Source organism: Leucopleurus acutus (genome assembly GCF_964270905.1).
Source record: "Leucopleurus acutus genome assembly, chromosome: 3".
NCBI lineage: Eukaryota > Metazoa > Chordata > Mammalia > Artiodactyla > Delphinidae > Leucopleurus > Leucopleurus acutus.
The window spans coordinates 115,674,420-115,691,235 of NC_139145.1; the positions used below are offsets into that span (position 1 = coordinate 115,674,420).

General features: G+C 38.6%; 1 protein-coding gene across 2 annotated transcripts in view; it reads right to left on the reverse strand.

Annotated features, from left to right (window-relative positions):
• Positions 1-7,581: 7,581 nt before the first annotated feature.
• Positions 7,582-16,816, reverse strand: part of AGGF1 (angiogenic factor with G-patch and FHA domains 1) — a 49,628-nt gene continuing 40,393 nt past the window's right edge. The window contains exons 12-14 of one of the 2 annotated variants that reach the window (XM_082837227.1): positions 13,844-13,971; positions 11,629-11,728; positions 7,582-10,379 (exon numbers count right to left, since the gene is read on the reverse strand). In XM_082837227.1, the coding sequence (XP_082693353.1) occupies positions 10,179-10,379; positions 11,629-11,728; positions 13,844-13,971 (429 nt within the window). In that variant the 3' untranslated portion in view covers positions 7,582-10,178. Of the gene's footprint in view, positions 10,380-11,628; positions 11,729-12,085; positions 12,165-13,843; positions 13,972-16,816 lie in introns of those variants that run through there. The other variant, XM_082837228.1, reaches the window with a different exon arrangement.

A 16,816-nucleotide genomic window follows, 5' to 3' on the forward strand; every position in this document is an offset into this window, starting at 1 on the left:
GCAGTGGTAATAAGCGTGCTCTCCTATACCATACTTTTTGTCTTCACAACAACCTGCTGGCAGGACAGGTATAATCATCCATGTTTTACTGTGAGGCTCCACGTTTCAACAAGGTGAAATGGCCTGTAAAGGCCACACAGCTTAATAAGTAGCAGACTGGAGGCTGGACCTCAATCCGTGGTTCCCAGTCAGACTTGGGACCAAGGAGTTGGACCTCCTTCCACAACTCTCTTCTGGCTCACCTCTTTACCAGTGCCAGGACCTCTGTATCATGGCTTGAGTGTTTGCTGACACTTGGGTCAACGTTGGCTACTTCCCACCCACGAGCTCTGGTGCTGAGGGTAAGCAAGGCAGCTTTCCCAGAGGAAGCAAGGTTGGCCTTTATTAGTTTCCTATTGCTGCTGTAACAAATTACCACAAACTTAGTGGCTAAAGACAACACAGATTTTATTATCTTATAGTTCTGCAGGTCAGAAGCCTTGAAATGCATCTCAAAGTGTTTGCAGGGCTGTGTTCTTTTCTAGAGGCTCTAGGAGAGAATCTGGTTTTTTGCCTTTTCCAGCTTCTAGAGGCTGCCCACATTCCTTGGCTTGTGGCCCCTTCCTCTTCAAGGCCAGCAAGGACCGGTCTTTCTCACGGGGCATCACTCTGCCTCCCTTGTCCACATTTAAAGGACCCTCTCCTTAAGTTCAGTTGGTCAGCAGCCTAATATCATCTGCAACCTTAATTCTCCCCTGCCAGGTAACACTGCGTTTCCAGGGATTAGGGTATAGACATTTGGGGAAGGCGGGGAGGTGACAGGCATTATCTACCCACCACAGCATTATACTGCCTGACCCAGGTCTGGGGGGTGGGGGTTTAGAAAGGCACATGCCTGATGGGGACCCCCTATTCCTCAGGAATCAACACTTTACTGGGGGTCCTAATCTTTCCCTCTTGTATTAATATTTTACTCAGCCTCTCTGCCCAGTGCAGGGAGTCCTCATAGACTTTTCTGAGAAAGATACCTAGAAGGTGATGATGAAGAATGCCCTCTGGGGGGAAATCAGAGGCCTCCAGAGTTCTGAGAACATTTACAAATTTGTGGCACTGAGTAGGATCTGGCTGACTAGGAAGGCTGGGGGTGTGTGCGCGAGGAGTTGATAGAGCCTTTGGAGTCAGATGTGAATTAAACTCTAAGCTTTCAAAAAAAAAAAAAAGAGCACTCAAATGTTATGATTAGTGAAAATGCTGAAACATAAAAAAATAAAAGGAAAATAACATCTAAGCTCCCAGCCACCTACGTTAGCTGTCACCTTGGCAACAAGCTCAATCTCTCTGAAATCCAGTTTCTTCATCACTAAAATATAGAGAGAAGACATACCTTACAGAGTTGTTATAGTGATTAATATTTAGGCAAATTCTGACATAGTTTATACTCAATAACCATGACTTCTTTTTTTCCTCTTACTTATCTGAATGGGAGCTCAAAACCAATCCAAAGGACTTCAGAAAGAGCACCCTGGGACGATTCCCGAGAGGAGAGGCACATATGCCACAAAGGTTTGCCAAGTCGTTTTCCCTCATGATGGAACTATTTTTCTATCAAAACATAAATTTCATACCTGATTTGCCAAATAAGCTAATCCAGTCAAACTCAATGTGACTGGTGACTACAAAGGAATCTGACCAATCGTACAAGTAAATATATCAAAACCTACCCATTTAAGCACTTCTGCCTTCAAAGTTGTCACCTTTGAAGACTATACAGTTCTTCCAAAAATGCTTCCATGCTTAAAACACTTCTGGAACTCCTCTTTTAGAGTAGCTCTTGGAATTTCTGGCACATTCTTTAAAACACCCTAAGGTTGGCAAATATTCATCTTACCAGGAAAAGTTGATTTTTGAAAAGAGCTGCCAGTTACTCAGAGCCCAGTCTGGTGAATATAACCAGATTAACATTTCTTGTTAATAAGGTGTGATTATAATAAAGCATTGATAATTCTGTGTGTGTGTGGTTCATAAACTGGCCTTGAAGGTGTTGTACATTAAGGTTAAGTAAAGGGAGCACAGTTGTAGTAGAAATTAAAGCCCATTTGAGTGGGTTTATGATGTGAATGAATTCAGATAGCCCTGGGAGTCATTACATATTTAAATAGTACTAGATGTTTCTCTTTATGAAAATTTTAATTATGACATTCTCTAAAATCTGATTTCATAGTATTAAAATGAAGGCTTTAAGGAAAAGCAATAAATGCTAATGAAAGCGTCATTATTTCAGTATATATTCTCCTGGGCCTTTGGTCAAGGTAAGTAATGAGCAGATGAATGAGCTGGCAGAAGTCTGTTAGTAACTGGAAGCTAAGTAACACACTGCCACGTGTTTAAATATGTTTAATAATAGTCCACCAACTTTTCCCTGTCTTGCTTTCTGGGCAATGAAACGTAGATGAGGAAATTTCTGGGCATTTTAACAGAGATGAGGAAAGCTAGCTTTCAGCTGGAAAAATTTCTGAAAGTCTTTCTTACTCAGCAGACACGCAACATTGTTTGCCTCCATCACATTAGCTTCCCCAAGTATGTCTGCTCTTCATCCTCCAGGGACTTTTTGATTTAAATGTTTTCCATCAACTCCAATTTCTAACAACCTGATAAATGTTGCTTTTTTTTCTTGGTACTTCAGTGCTCTATTGTTCAGACTTAGAACCACAAAACCCCAGGGTCTGAGCAGGCAGAGTTACTATTATTTCAGGTAATTAGAGGAGATACATAATCAAATGAGGGGCTGCAGCCTCAGTAAGGTTCTACTGCTGTCTACATAACCAAAACCCTTAAAAACATGACTAAAATATTTTGAAGGCAGAGTTTATAAGATTTCCCTAAAAAGGTCTGATTTAGAGACAGATCTGAAGGCATTAAAAACAACAAAAAATTGCCCCTTCCCCTCCACCCCAAGAACTTCGGCTTTTGAAAAAACTTTGAAGTGAACAGAAACCATTTTGGATTAATACTTTTTTTGAAACTATCAAGACCCTCATGTGACTACTTGGCCTTTGCATTCTACCAAATAGTATCTAAAAATAAATGTAAGCTCCAAGACTGCAGCAAGTCTTGCCCAATTTGTTTACTGCTGTATCCCAAGTGCCGAGAATAGTGCCTGGCCTATATTAAGGCCACCTGCTGAAGGAATGCATTGCTGCTGAACTTTTATTCTTATATAAAAGTATCTGAAATCTAGTTGTTCGAGTTCTCCCTGTAGCTTCCCTGCTCCCACAGGGTACTGAGAGCCAGGGTGACCTGCGAGACCTCCGTATCATTTTCTCCAATGGCTTCATTTCCAAAGTCATGCAAAATCCACCCCTTCTTTGAGGATGACCTCAAAGGGTCACCCATGATACCTTCTACCCTTTCTCACCGTCTATCATCTACCGGTCTCCTGTTCATTCTCCAATATTCATTAAGAAACCCAGCTCCTGATGCAGTCTTGTCCACGTATCATCACCTCAGGGAATGAAGTCGACCCATCCACTTACTCGCCTCAACCGTCATCCTCCCTGAGTTCTACTAATAACCACCATCTCTGCTCCAGGAGTCTACTCCCAACCGTGCCCTTGGTATTTTTTTTTTCTTTTTAATAAATTTATTTATCTTTGGCTGCGTTGGGTCTTCGCTGCTGTGCACAGGCTTTCTCTAGTTGCGGTGAGCGAGGGCTACTCTTCATTGTGGTGGCTTCTCTTGTTGTGGAGCACAGGCTCTAGGCACACAGGCTTCAGTAGCGGTGGCGCGTGGGCTCAGTAGTTGTGGCTCGTGGGCTCTAGAGCTCAGGCTCAGTAGTTGTGGCACACAGGCTTAGTTGCTCCGTGGCATGTGGAATCTCCCCGGACCAGGGCTCGAACCTGTGTCCTCTACACTGGCAGGCGGATTCTTAACCACTGCGCCACCAGGGAAGTCCCGCGCCCTTGGTATTGATCGCACAGCATAATAACACTAACAGTCACTAATATCTGAGGGCTTATTATGCACTGGGCACGGTGCTCAGTGCCACACAGGCCTTCTCTCATTTAAACTTCCCAACAACCCCATGAAGACATTAAGCTAGAGGTTTAAATAAATTTTTAAATGTCACTCGGCTGAGGAGTGGTGGAGCTGTGATTTGAACCCAGGTCAGTCAGACTCTTCAGCCAGTGCTCTTAACCATCCCACTGGGATGAAAAGAATAAAAACTTAAACCCCAGCTCTACCACTCTGTCACACAGACTTTTTGGCCTTGAGCAAAATAAACACCTAAGTCTCAGCTTTCTAATTCATAAAATACTGGCAGAAACAAAGAAGATAATATATGTTAAGTGCTTACTTAGAACAGTACCTAACATACCACAAATGTGTGTTCCATCCACCCTATTAACAAATGCTTAATGAACACCTCCTAAGCATCCAACCCTGTGGCAGGTACTGAAGACCCAGCAGTGACTAAGACAAACAAGTTCTCTGCCCTCACAGGTCTGCCCAGCCCCTGCTGCATGCTCAATAATAAATATTTGATAGAACAAGCCCTCAAGGAGGTCTGCTAGCCTCCACTCTGCCTCTCTTCAATCAGCCAGTTATTTTGCTATAAAGCAATCTAATGAGAACCCTTCCGGGCTTAAAATCCTTCAGAAATTCCTCATTTGCAAAGAGATAAGAACCAAATTTCTTAACACATTATGTGAGAGCAACTGTACATAAGTGGCTCAGTTCTCCTCCCTACCCCAACCTCCTCTTCTTTAATCAGTGAAACTCTTTCTTCATTTGAAATCTATTTGGAATCTTGAATTGTAAACCAGATCAATGTAGACCTATTCTGTTAATGGCATGAGAACTGGAGTCACCAGTTTGGCATCCCAACCCCTTCCCACCCCTATCACTCACACACACACACACACACACACACACACACACACACACACACACACACACACACACACACACACACACACACACACACACACACACACACACACACACACACACACACACACACCCCTACCCCTGTAGCTCCTAAGGCAATGCCACAGGTTCTGTCAAAAAGTTTGAAAACCAAGTTTAGATGAGTCTTTTTCTAACTGTAGGGCACAGCCCATTAGTGAATTATGAAATCACTTTAGTGGCTGGAATCTGATTTGGAAAACAAAAATAAAAGTGCATTACATGAACTAATGGCTAAGTATTGGTATATAAAACCTGTTATATACGCACACACACACCCTCACATTCTGAGCTGTGATATAAATTGTATTTCTTAATGTGGATCATGGTCAAAATGGCTCGAAAGCCATTGCTTTACATCCTCTTGTAGCTTCAGTTCCTTCCATTTCCTCAGTCACATAAAACTCCATCCATATCAAGCCACTTGTGGTTCCCCAAACCCATCTTGCCCTTCCTCTTCTATGCATGTAAGTGTATGGTGCTAGGCGCCAGGAACGCAGTTGCAAGAAAAAACAAAATCTTGCTTACACGGACAAATATACAAATCACACTATTTAGCTGTGAACCCAAATAAGTAATCTAAATGAAACAAATATGGATTTTCAAGAACATGTACCAAAGACAATTAGAGAGACAAGGGAGCCATCCCTGAAGAAGAATCAATTAGCAGAGATCTAAAGAATATGTCAGAGTTAACTAGGTAAAAGGGTAGAGGAAGAGCATTCCAGACATAACAAAATATAGGCAGCCCTGGGATGAGAGAGGATATGGCATGTCTGAGGAACTGAAAAAAAGGCCAGAGTGCTGGAGACCAGAGAACGAGTGGGAGGGTAATACGAGACAGGACGGGAAAGGCTGGCAGTGGTTAGACCAGGTGGGGACTTATGGGCTAGGATTTTGTTTCTGTCCTCAGAGTAATGGAAAGCCATGAGGACAATTTAAACAGGAGATGATGAAACAGGAGTTTTGAAGACGCTGTGTCTGCAGTGTGGAGGACGGACTAGAGGGAAGGAGTGGCTGCAGGAAGACCAGTTAGGAAGCCAGTAGAATAATCCAGGCGAGTAGTGACAGTGAACTGATTCACTATATTGGAAGTCAGGGGAAAGAGGAGAGAGGGTGTGGTAGTGAAATAGAGACCGACTCCTAGGTTTTGGCTTGCATAACTGGGCAGATGGTGCTGCTAGCTGAGAGTAAACTGGAAGAGACAGGGTTTGGAGAAGACTCTGGGTTCAGTCTTAGATAAGCTACATTTAAGGTGACTTTGAGTTGGATATGTGTCCTGCTAAGACAACCTGGAAGCCATGGGAGTATAGCTGGTAAATGAAATTGGGCATATGAGTGTGAGGAAGATACCTGGGCTTGAGCCCTGAATGCCTCTCCACTCTTCCTGGTGTTGTATTTCTACTTATTATAAATGTCTATGAATACACATAGTTAACTACACACTTTTACTGCTTTAAAGTTCAAATATAGAAATGATAAAAAGGAAAAATCTGCTCACTCCTTGGGCTTCTCACTGCGGTGGCTTCTCTTGTTGTGGAGCATGGGCTCTAGGCACGCAGGCTTCAGTAGATGTGGCACGCAGGCTCAGTAGTTGTGGCACATGGGCTTAGTTGCTCCGCGGCATGTGGGATCTTCCCAGACCAGGGCTTGAACCCGTGACCCCTGCATTGGCAGGCAGATTCTTAACCACTGCACCACCAGGGAAGCCCCAATCTGCTTTTTTAAATCAGCAATGTAATAAGAATATTCTTCTCTATCATGGTATAGACAGTTCTATCTTACTCGTCTGAATGGCTACAAAGTATTACATAGTAGGCCTGCATCACAATTTAACCAACACCCCAAGTCACCACTAATGGATAGCTGGGTTATCTGGCAGACAGTTACCTGCCCATTCAGTAGCCATTGTCCCCCTCTGCCTTGCTCACTGAACCTGATTTTGTTCCAACAAGCAACATGTTCTGCCCTAGGTGATAGTTAATGATTGGCTTAAGGCAAGTGAGACCATCCTGTTGGCCTACCTTTTCAACTTCCCTTGCGGCTATGGGCAGTAATGTTATCAGGCTCTGGCTAATAACCCTAAGTAGAAGTCTGTTGTGAGAGTTTCTGAGTAAGCTTTTGCTTTCCTGATAAAAGAGAACAGGAATACTGACTGTTCTTTCCCCTTTCTTCTGTTTTGGACATGACTATGATGACTGGGGTTCCAAAAGTCATTTTGCAACACAATGCCATAAGCCAGCACTAAAAAGAGTAAAGCAGAAAGGCAAAGAGAAAGCCTGGGCCCTGATACACAGACACACATGTAAACAGTGACTCATTTTAAAGAATCCAAATGTATTTCCACTTTAAAGCCTGAAAAAGTAAAAGGAAATGTTTTAGATCAAAGATTCAAGGCAGAGATATAAGTGATGCCCTACAAAAATAAGAAGCACACTTAGAACAACACAATGGGGAAATACTTTCAGCTGTTCTTGAGAACACCTTTAGATGCTAGGTCTAGAAACGCCTTTCTGGCTCCCTGCCAAGCACACCCCTCTTTCCTGCAACTCGTTAAGGAAGGCCTTTGTATACAATCTCTCCTTGTTGGAAATTTCTATTTCTTTTGCCTGCCCCTTGAAAATGTGCCGAATTAAGAAATAATCTTTTACATGAAAAGTTGGAAGGTGTTTGAATTGGGTGAACCATAACTTTTCATAAGTTCACAACTAGAGTAAGTGAAACATCAGAAGTAAAAACTTTTAAAAACAGACAGAAAAAAATCCCCCCCTTTCTGAGAAAAAGTGCTTCCTGGCTATTTAATTCTAGAAAACAATTTCTGTTATTTTACTGTAATGGTGATGGTTTCTTCTGTTCTCAATTTTGCCAGCTTCTCATGTTCTGGCAAAATATGTTAGATTTCTCAAAATTCAGCAACTTGTAGCTCCACTTAAACACTTAAAGGCTATTAAGTTAATAAATTTATACTGCATGAATAAACTATAGTTTTAAATATTAGACGCAAAACAACTTTATGTGTAATTCAAATTGTACATAATCCATATTTATGCTTCTAAACAAACAGAAGCTCACATCTGTACTACTTTTACAATTTACAAAGTGCTTTTACATACATTTTCCCATTTTCTATTCAAGACAAACATGTGAGTTAAATATTCTCATTTCACAGGTAGAAATAGAACCAGACATTTTCATTATTCAGTGCTTTAACCAGTATAGTATAGCCCTGAGACTTTAGATCTGCAAAGGGTTTTTATAAAGCAAATATCACATATATTTCAATTTTTATCACCATTTTCAAGTTTCCATTTTCTTAACAAAAGAAAACAATGAAAAAGTTTTCCACAATCTAGTAATAAAAATGGGAAATATTACATAGACAGTTGTATACTAACCCAATGAGTTGAGATCTACCAGAAGCAAGTTTACTCTGAGGATCCTATATTGTTACCTATATGTAGGGCACCGGCACCAGAACCACATTTAGATGAGTAATTTTTATACTTTAGAGAAAATAATGCAGGACACTCCTAGTGCCTCCAAGTCTAATGTACATATATGTGTATGTGTTAGGGTATGTAGGTGGCCAAAAAGGATACAGAAAAATACTTAATCTAGATTTTTAGAATTATAGGACCTCTGTTTTTCCCATCTTAGGCCTTTAATAACTTGACAATTGTTTGGTCATATGTCTCATCTTTAGTAATATATTTATTTTTCTTTCCACACCGCCCTTTCTTCCTAAGTACCCTGTACATTAAGACCAGAAACCCCAACAGGTAGCTTTCTTTCTGAATTATCTTCCCCACTGCATACTTTTTTCCAGAATTTTCCTTTCCTATTTCTATATCTTGAAGACATTTCTTTATAGTAGATGAAGGAGCTATATAGCTTATATTCATTATGAGAAAAGATCAGTTCCAGCATTGATTTCCCAGCAAAAACCTGAGAGAAAAGTTGAACAGAAAGGAAAAGAACAGTGTTAACGGGCAGAGCGGTGACACCCGCACTCAGAAAGCTGCACTGCAGTCTCCGAAAATCTGAGAGCATCCTTTCATTACTGTGCTGCCAATTTACAGAGGAAAATTCTGGCTGGTCATGAGTTCAAAGCAGACCAGTATGTTTAAATTATTGGTTCAATGAATCATTCTTTTTGATGTTATAATGTTTTTTATTGCATTTGAAGATGTTTTCAAAAAGTATCTTGAGTTTGAGGCCTTGGCTAGGTAACCCTTCTGCAGTAGAAATCAGATTTTTCTGGCACAACTCCATTGCCAGCAATGGGATTTATCAAAACTACAAATGCCAGCACACTGAATATTTCAATACTGTACTCAACTGTTCATATCTAAATATTTCAGCTATGAAACAAACCAAAGGTAAATGCTTAATATATAGTACAAATCAACAGATTCTTCACAGAAGAAAACAATGAGACTGATTTTCTACAACATGTCAGCAGTTCATTAGTTCTTCAATAATATTACTTGGGTTATTTCAAATATAATAACATTTATACACCACTACCCATGTTTTCTCAACATTTTCTACCTAGGTCCTAAAGGGCATAAACAAGGATGTATATAGTCAGAATTGTTTTTATAAACTTTCGATGTTTCTTTTGTTATGCATCGTACAATAATGGAGAATATAAGGAGACAAGGACAAATGTACATTTAAGTTAGTGGTTACATGAATTTTGCTTATATGGCTAGTTGCTTATATGGGTCTTGCAAATGACAAAATAAAGTAACAAAGCTTGATAAGCTCATCTGTGCCCTGTGAACTTTAGTCCACTCATAGCATAACTTGATTCAGTCACTATTTATTAGTTTTTAAAAATGTTTTTTAAAAACTGCAAACCAGGGCTTCCCTGGTGGCGCAGTGGTTGAGAGTCCGCCTGCCAATGCCGGGGACATGGGTTCGTGCCCCAGTCTGGGAGGGTCCCACATGCGGCGGAGCAGCTGGGCCCGTGAGCCATGGCCGCTGAGCCTGCACATCCAGAGCCTGTGCTCCGCAACGGGAGAGGCCACAACAGTGAGAGGCCCACATACCAAAAAAAAAAAAAAAAACCAAAACTGCAAACCACACTTTATTACACATTTCTGAATCAAGAGCGGGTAAATTGTGACACGGTTCCCTCATGCCACTGACTCTTTTGGAGAGAAAATTTCTGCTATTAAACAAGAGTTTCCAAATTTTATAAAAAAGCTTTTGTGTTCTATGACTGACCTTCACTCTACAGTCCCTTTGACCCAAGGCACAGTCCCTGGTGCATCTTTCTGAGATTTAGTTTCCGGGAAGTTTTCAGCAAACCTCTCTCGTGCTTTCTCCCAGTTCTTTTTGCTCTTGTTTTGGAGAAGGTGAACATCTTCAATTGAAGATGGCTTGCCTGTCCCCAAGCCTGCATGTGCTCGCCGAAGTTGAAGCTGGATCTGTTACCAAAAGTTAAGAAGAGAACTTACTGTAGTATCTAAACACACTGAAATCTGCTATATCCAATTTGGTACTTTAACTATAATTCTTTGAATTAGAAAAGATTGATGCATAAGAAAAAACTGTCAAATGCATCAAATACATACAGGAATAAATACATGATTATACATTGTCTTGCTTGTCAATAAGTACAGATGACTCTACAGAAAACAGAATGCTCCTTAAACAGCAATCACCAAATTTCACTGAGATGCTGCAGAATCAACCTGTCATCTACTCTAACGAGAAGTAAAAGCAATGGATGTATTTAAACCTACAGTCCAAGCCTCACCTAAGTAAGTGAACAGGTAAGTTAAACATTAAGAGTCATAAAAAGAGAACTTGTTTATTTTCAATAAAAGGAGGGGAGGACTTCGCATTATTTTGAGAACCATTACAAGCCACCAGTTACTGAGTGCCTAATATATTTCAGGCACCATCCTAGGGGCTTTATGTTCAGACATCCCTGAAAGAGTTCTCATTATCCCTATTTTTACATATGAAAACTGAAATCCAAACTTGCCCTAAGTCACACAGCTAGTAATAGAACACATATTCTAACCTGACTACTAAACCCATGTTCATCCCACTGTACCTCAATGAAATGAGAAAATTTACATTAAACTCACACTGATGCACCCATTATTTCTTCAGGTACCAACTAATTATCAAGAAAGTTCTTTGATCATATTACTACTTTGTAAGGTTTTTGTGAAAGAGAATCTGAACCTCTGATGAACCATGGGACTATAGAATTAAACCACTGTATTGTTTTCCAGACATGATTCTCTCTATTGCTTGTTACATGCTCTGAATCTTGAACCTAAAACAGATTCTCCAGCTAGTACAGAGTCTGCCTGTTCGTAAAGTAACACTGTGATTGCTCTTGCATGTTAGGACAAGGCACAGTGAAGAAGTCATTAAAAATAACTAAAAGACACAGAAGAACTTCTGGCTCAGGAAATAACATTCACTATCCTAGTCTGATGAAGGAAAAAACTCTAAGAGCCTTCCTAAGAACTTTAAAAACAAAACAAAACACATCATAAACACATATATTTGGTAACTGTGATTGCCACAAAGGTAGTAATTATGTCTCTTTTTGCTTGCTACAACACTCCTAGCACTTAAGGCAACACCTGGCATATAGTAAGTACAGTAAATATATCCATTACAAGAATAAAGAATGAAAGAAATCTCAAGTCTTACCGGAGTTTTCATTCCTCCACCGTCCTTCCCTAGGCCCTCTCCTTTTTTCCAACCCATCTTTTCCAACATCTTCCGACCTTTATTGCTATCAGTAATTTCACTTTAGAGAAAAGTAAGATGAGAGTTGACTTCTAAAAGACCATTTAAGTCACATTTATAATAAATTCATGAATTAAAAATAACTGGTACGACTCCTTTAGAAACTACTGGGCATTACCTAATAAAGTTGAAGATACACAAATTCTACTCCTACATACACTATTTAACAGAAAAGGGAATGTTTTGCAGTCAAATCTAACAATAACCACAAATCAGAAACAATCCAGATGTCCATCAGTGGTAAAGTGGATAAACTGTGGCATATTCATACAAGAGAATATTATATGGCAATATAATATAAAACGTACCGAACATAACAAAGTAATGCTGAACAAAAAGAATATAGACACAAAATAAATACTAAATTATTCCATTTATTTAAAGTTAAAAAATACGTGAAATTAATCTGATGCAGGTGAAGTCAGTAGAATAGTTACCTTTGGGGAGGAGAGAGGAATAGTGATTAAGAGGGGACACTAGGAGGGTAGCTTTCTGCGGTTACTGATAATTTTCTATTTCTTGACCAGGACATGTATTCTGCAATGTGTTAATCTTATGATGTATCACTGATATTGATACTTACATTTGTGAATTTAACATCAACAAAAAAAGTTAAAATGAAACTAAACCTCTCATTAACTATTTGCATTTTGTTTTATGATTTTATGGTCTGCTAATTTAAGGGTATTTTAATTTTATGTTCTATCACATTGTCTTTTCAGTTCTACAGAATATGTAAATTAGCTCTTCAATAACAATAACCCAAGCAATGTCAGACCAATGGATTTCATTTTTCATTTCTGTCTTCTAATTTAACTGTAATGCAATCTTCATATTCTCCAGCAATTATTTCAAAAATATTAAACCTTAAAATATATTTGTCATGTTGCTTAGCATATCTAATTTAAAATGCTATACCTCATAAAATGTGACTCCATAAATTCTAAGATGCACTGTTAGTCTATGTACCATTAAGAAAAAACTGCTGTCACATGTAACTGTAAAATTCCATCCAAGTAGTATATCTTAGAATCAATAAAATGATAATAAGTCAAAATTTAGTAACTAATTGTTAGTTCTACATGAAAGATTTAAATGTTAACTAAACCTAGAATTTATATTCTGAGAAACAAAATGTAGCTAATATATGATTAAATGCAGAAATATAATCATTTTGTAGGCTTCAAAATTACATTTTTCTTGTTTATCAATGCTAGTTTACCAAGAGAAACGAACTGAATCAAAAATAAGTAAGGGGGCTTCCCTGGTGGCGCAGTGGTTGAGAGTCCACCTGCCGATGCAGGGGACACGGGTTCGTGCCCCGGTCCAGGAAGATCCCACATGCTGCGGAGCGGCTGGGCCCATGAGCCATGGCCACTGAGCCTGCGTGTCCGGAGCCTGTGCTCCGCAAAGGGAGAGGCCACAACAATGAGAGGCCCGTGTACCGTAAAAAAAAAAAAAAAAAAAAAGTAAGGGACTCCCCTGGTGGTCCAGTGGTTAAGAATCCGCCTTCCAATGCAGGGGATGCGGGTTCCATCCCTGGTCGGGGAACTAAGATCCCACATGCTACGGGGCAACTAAGCCCAGGCGCCACAACTAGAAAGAAGCCCGCGCCCCGCATGAAAGATCCCACGTGTCACAACTAAGATCCCGCGTGCCACAGCTAAGACGCGACGCAGCCCCCCCCGCAAAAAAAAAAACAGTAAGAAAAATAGTATTTCAGGGTCAAGAACAGAAGCAGTTGAGTTCTGAAATAACTATTAAAAGTATCAGTCCATACCAATTTCTTACTAGCCCAGCGTCCTAAATATCTAATATATAAAAGTATGGTCACTCAATTGTGTGGTTACAATGTTAGCTATGCATATATATGTGTGTTTAAGTTTGTATGTGATAAATCTGTATGTATACTTACATATATGATCAGTAATTTTCTAGGGAATAACGCAATACCAATATTAGAGGAAAATGTAAACAGATGTAGAGTTTCCATCTTGATCTATATTATTCCTTTAAAAGGCTACCTATCAGATTATATAGCCCTATAAATCACATCACCCTATGAATCTGATTACGGTACAAAGACTGTTTCAAGCAATTAAAATTTAATACTTACGAATGAACAGATGCAGGAGCATCATCTCTTTGGAAAGTTCCTTCACTTCCAATCTGCTCCCTACGTTTTCCAGCTCTATCTTTATATTTTGGATTCTTCAAAGCCTTTTCATCTTCGTAGTCTGTATTCTTCATAAACATGAAATATTCATTGAGGAAAACAAAACTAATAAATAAAAATATAATGTCTGTATATTTGCCTTGCTTAGCAAATATGGTTCAATGTGGTCTCCATTAAATAAGCCATGATATAAATTAAGATATACAAATTAAGACAATTACATTATTGAATATATCTATTCTATCCCCTTTAATATAGTGAAAATATAGTATATTTTGAATCAATGCTGTGTACTCATATTCTCATATGAACTACCAGTATTCAAAAAAATATGGAGAACCCCTGGGGCTGGGGAAAAAAAATCTACTTCTCCTTTTCTCTAAGGAACTGAAAGTTCCAAAGGACCTAAAATATTTTGATACTGTTCCTTAGAAGGGAAAAATGTAGAAAGTCTTTAAAAAATAGATAAAAGGAAATAAATGCTCTTTTACCCTGGCAATAATAATAGCTTTTTGCTTCAATACAGCTTCATTACATGATTAATCAGTCACTCCACAAATATTTTCTAAGTAAAGAGTAAGTTATGCCCTATGCTAGGTGACAGAATGCAAAGAAATTTGTAATCCTAAAGTGCAGACACACACAGTCTTCAGCATGTTACAGTATGACTGGTTCGACAATTAAGGTATACACAAGATATGGCAGTGGCACAAAAGAGACAGGCAATTCAGCTTGGGGTTTCAAAGGCTCCTCTTCCCTTTTGTTACTATTTGCTAATCTTTACATAAAAAGTAAAACATTCATCCAAAAAGATGCTACAGACTGCTAGAGCAATACAAGGAAAGTACCACAGAAGTTTTTACTTAATTTTGCTTTCAAAACAGAAAAATACAGACCACCAACCCTAATGGGTATTCCCCCCAGAAAATGATGCAGAAATTAAGCTAAAATTTTTGAAAAAACATTTTAATCTCTCCTTATATATCTTCTATTTTCCTCCCAAATTAACCTCTTAACATTTTTTTCTATTATGATTTCTCTCCCTTAGTACAACAGTAACAAAAAATACAATTCTGCATAAAAATGTTATTTTGGCAGCATCTTTTCTGACTTGTTCATAAAGTGTAAAAAACACTGGACAAATACACTTAAGACCTAGATCCTATATCTAGCTCTGTCGTTTAGTAGGTAGGTGACCAGCTCTAGTTTCTCTAATGTAAAATGGCAATATTAATTAGTTTTCTGGTCTACTTATAGGATTAAATGGTAATTTTTTTAAACTGCCTTACTGAGGTATAATTAACATACAATAAATTACACATAAAGTGTACAGTTACTTTTGAGATTCGTATCCACTTATGAAACCATCACAATTAAGATAATAAACATATTCATCTCCCACAAAAGTATCCTCGTCCTTCTTTGTAATCTATCCCTCCAGCCCCTCTCCCTGTGCATCTTCTCCTGTAGCCAGGCAACCACTGATCTTTCTGCCATGATACATTAGGTTTGCTTTCCTAGAATTTTATAGAATCGAAGTATATAGCATGTTGAGTTGATCTTTGAACAACATGGGTTTGAACTTCGTGGATCCACTTATACATAGATTTTTTTTCAGCGCTAAATACTACAGTACTACACGATCTGCAATTGGTTGAATCTGTGGATGAAGAACCCCAGGTATACAGGAACTGTGGACATAGAGGGCTGAGTACCAGCTACGTGCAGATTTTTCAACCAAGGTGAGAGTCAGCACACTTAATCCCCGGGTTTTTCAACGGTCAACTGTACTCTTTTTGTCTGGCTCTTTCACTCAGCACAATCATTTTGAGATTCATCCATGTTGTAATCTGTATCAATAGCTTATGCTTTTTTATTGCTAGAGTGTTTGACCACATAGATTTAACATAGTTTGTTTATCCATTAATGATGGACAGATGAGTTTTTTCCAGTTTTTGGCTTTTAGAAAAAAAGCTGCTGTGACCATTTGCTCACTAGTTTTTGTATGAACATATGCTTTCATTTCTCTTGGATAGAAATGAAATACTCTGAAGTAGAATGGTGAATAATATAGTAGGTGTACATTTAAATTTTTGACAAAGTACTAAACTCTTCTCCAAAGCAATCACACCATTTATATTTTCACCAGCAGTGTATGAGAGTTCCTGTTCCTCCACATGCCCACCAACACTTAGTATGGTCAGTCTTTTTAATTGGTTTTAAATAGCAATTCCCCAATGACTAATAATACTGAACATCTTTTCATGTGTGTATTTGCCACCTGCTTTGGTGAAGTGTCTATTCAAATCTTTTGCTTATTTTTAAATTAAGTTGTTTTCCCTTATTGAGTTTTCAGAGTTCTTTATATACTCTAGGTGTAAGATACATGACTTTTATCAGATATATGATTTGCGAATATTTTTCCCAGTCTGTGGCTTATCTTTTCATTCTCTTAATCGTGTCTTTGGAAGAACAGAAGTTTTGAAGGAAGTACAATTTGTGCTTTTATGGATAGTGCATTTAGTGTTAGATACCTTAAAAAATCTTTGACTTTTTTTTTAAGGTTTGCTTCTAGAAGTTTAAATTTATATGTATAGTCATTTTGAGTTCATTTTTATATGTTATGAGGTGGGGATCAAGGTTATTGTTGTTGTATATGGCTATCTAATTGTTCTAGCACTGACTGCTGAAAAAAGACCATCCTCTTTCCACCAAATTGCCTTCATGCCTTTGTTGAAAATCATACACACACACACACGCACACACATATACACATTTATCTATGTATCTATCTATCTATATGGGTCTATTTCTGGACTCATTATTCTGTTCCATCAACATATTTATCTTTTTGCCAGTACTATACTGTCTTTATTGCTGTAGTTTATAATAAGTCTTGAAATCAGGCAGTAT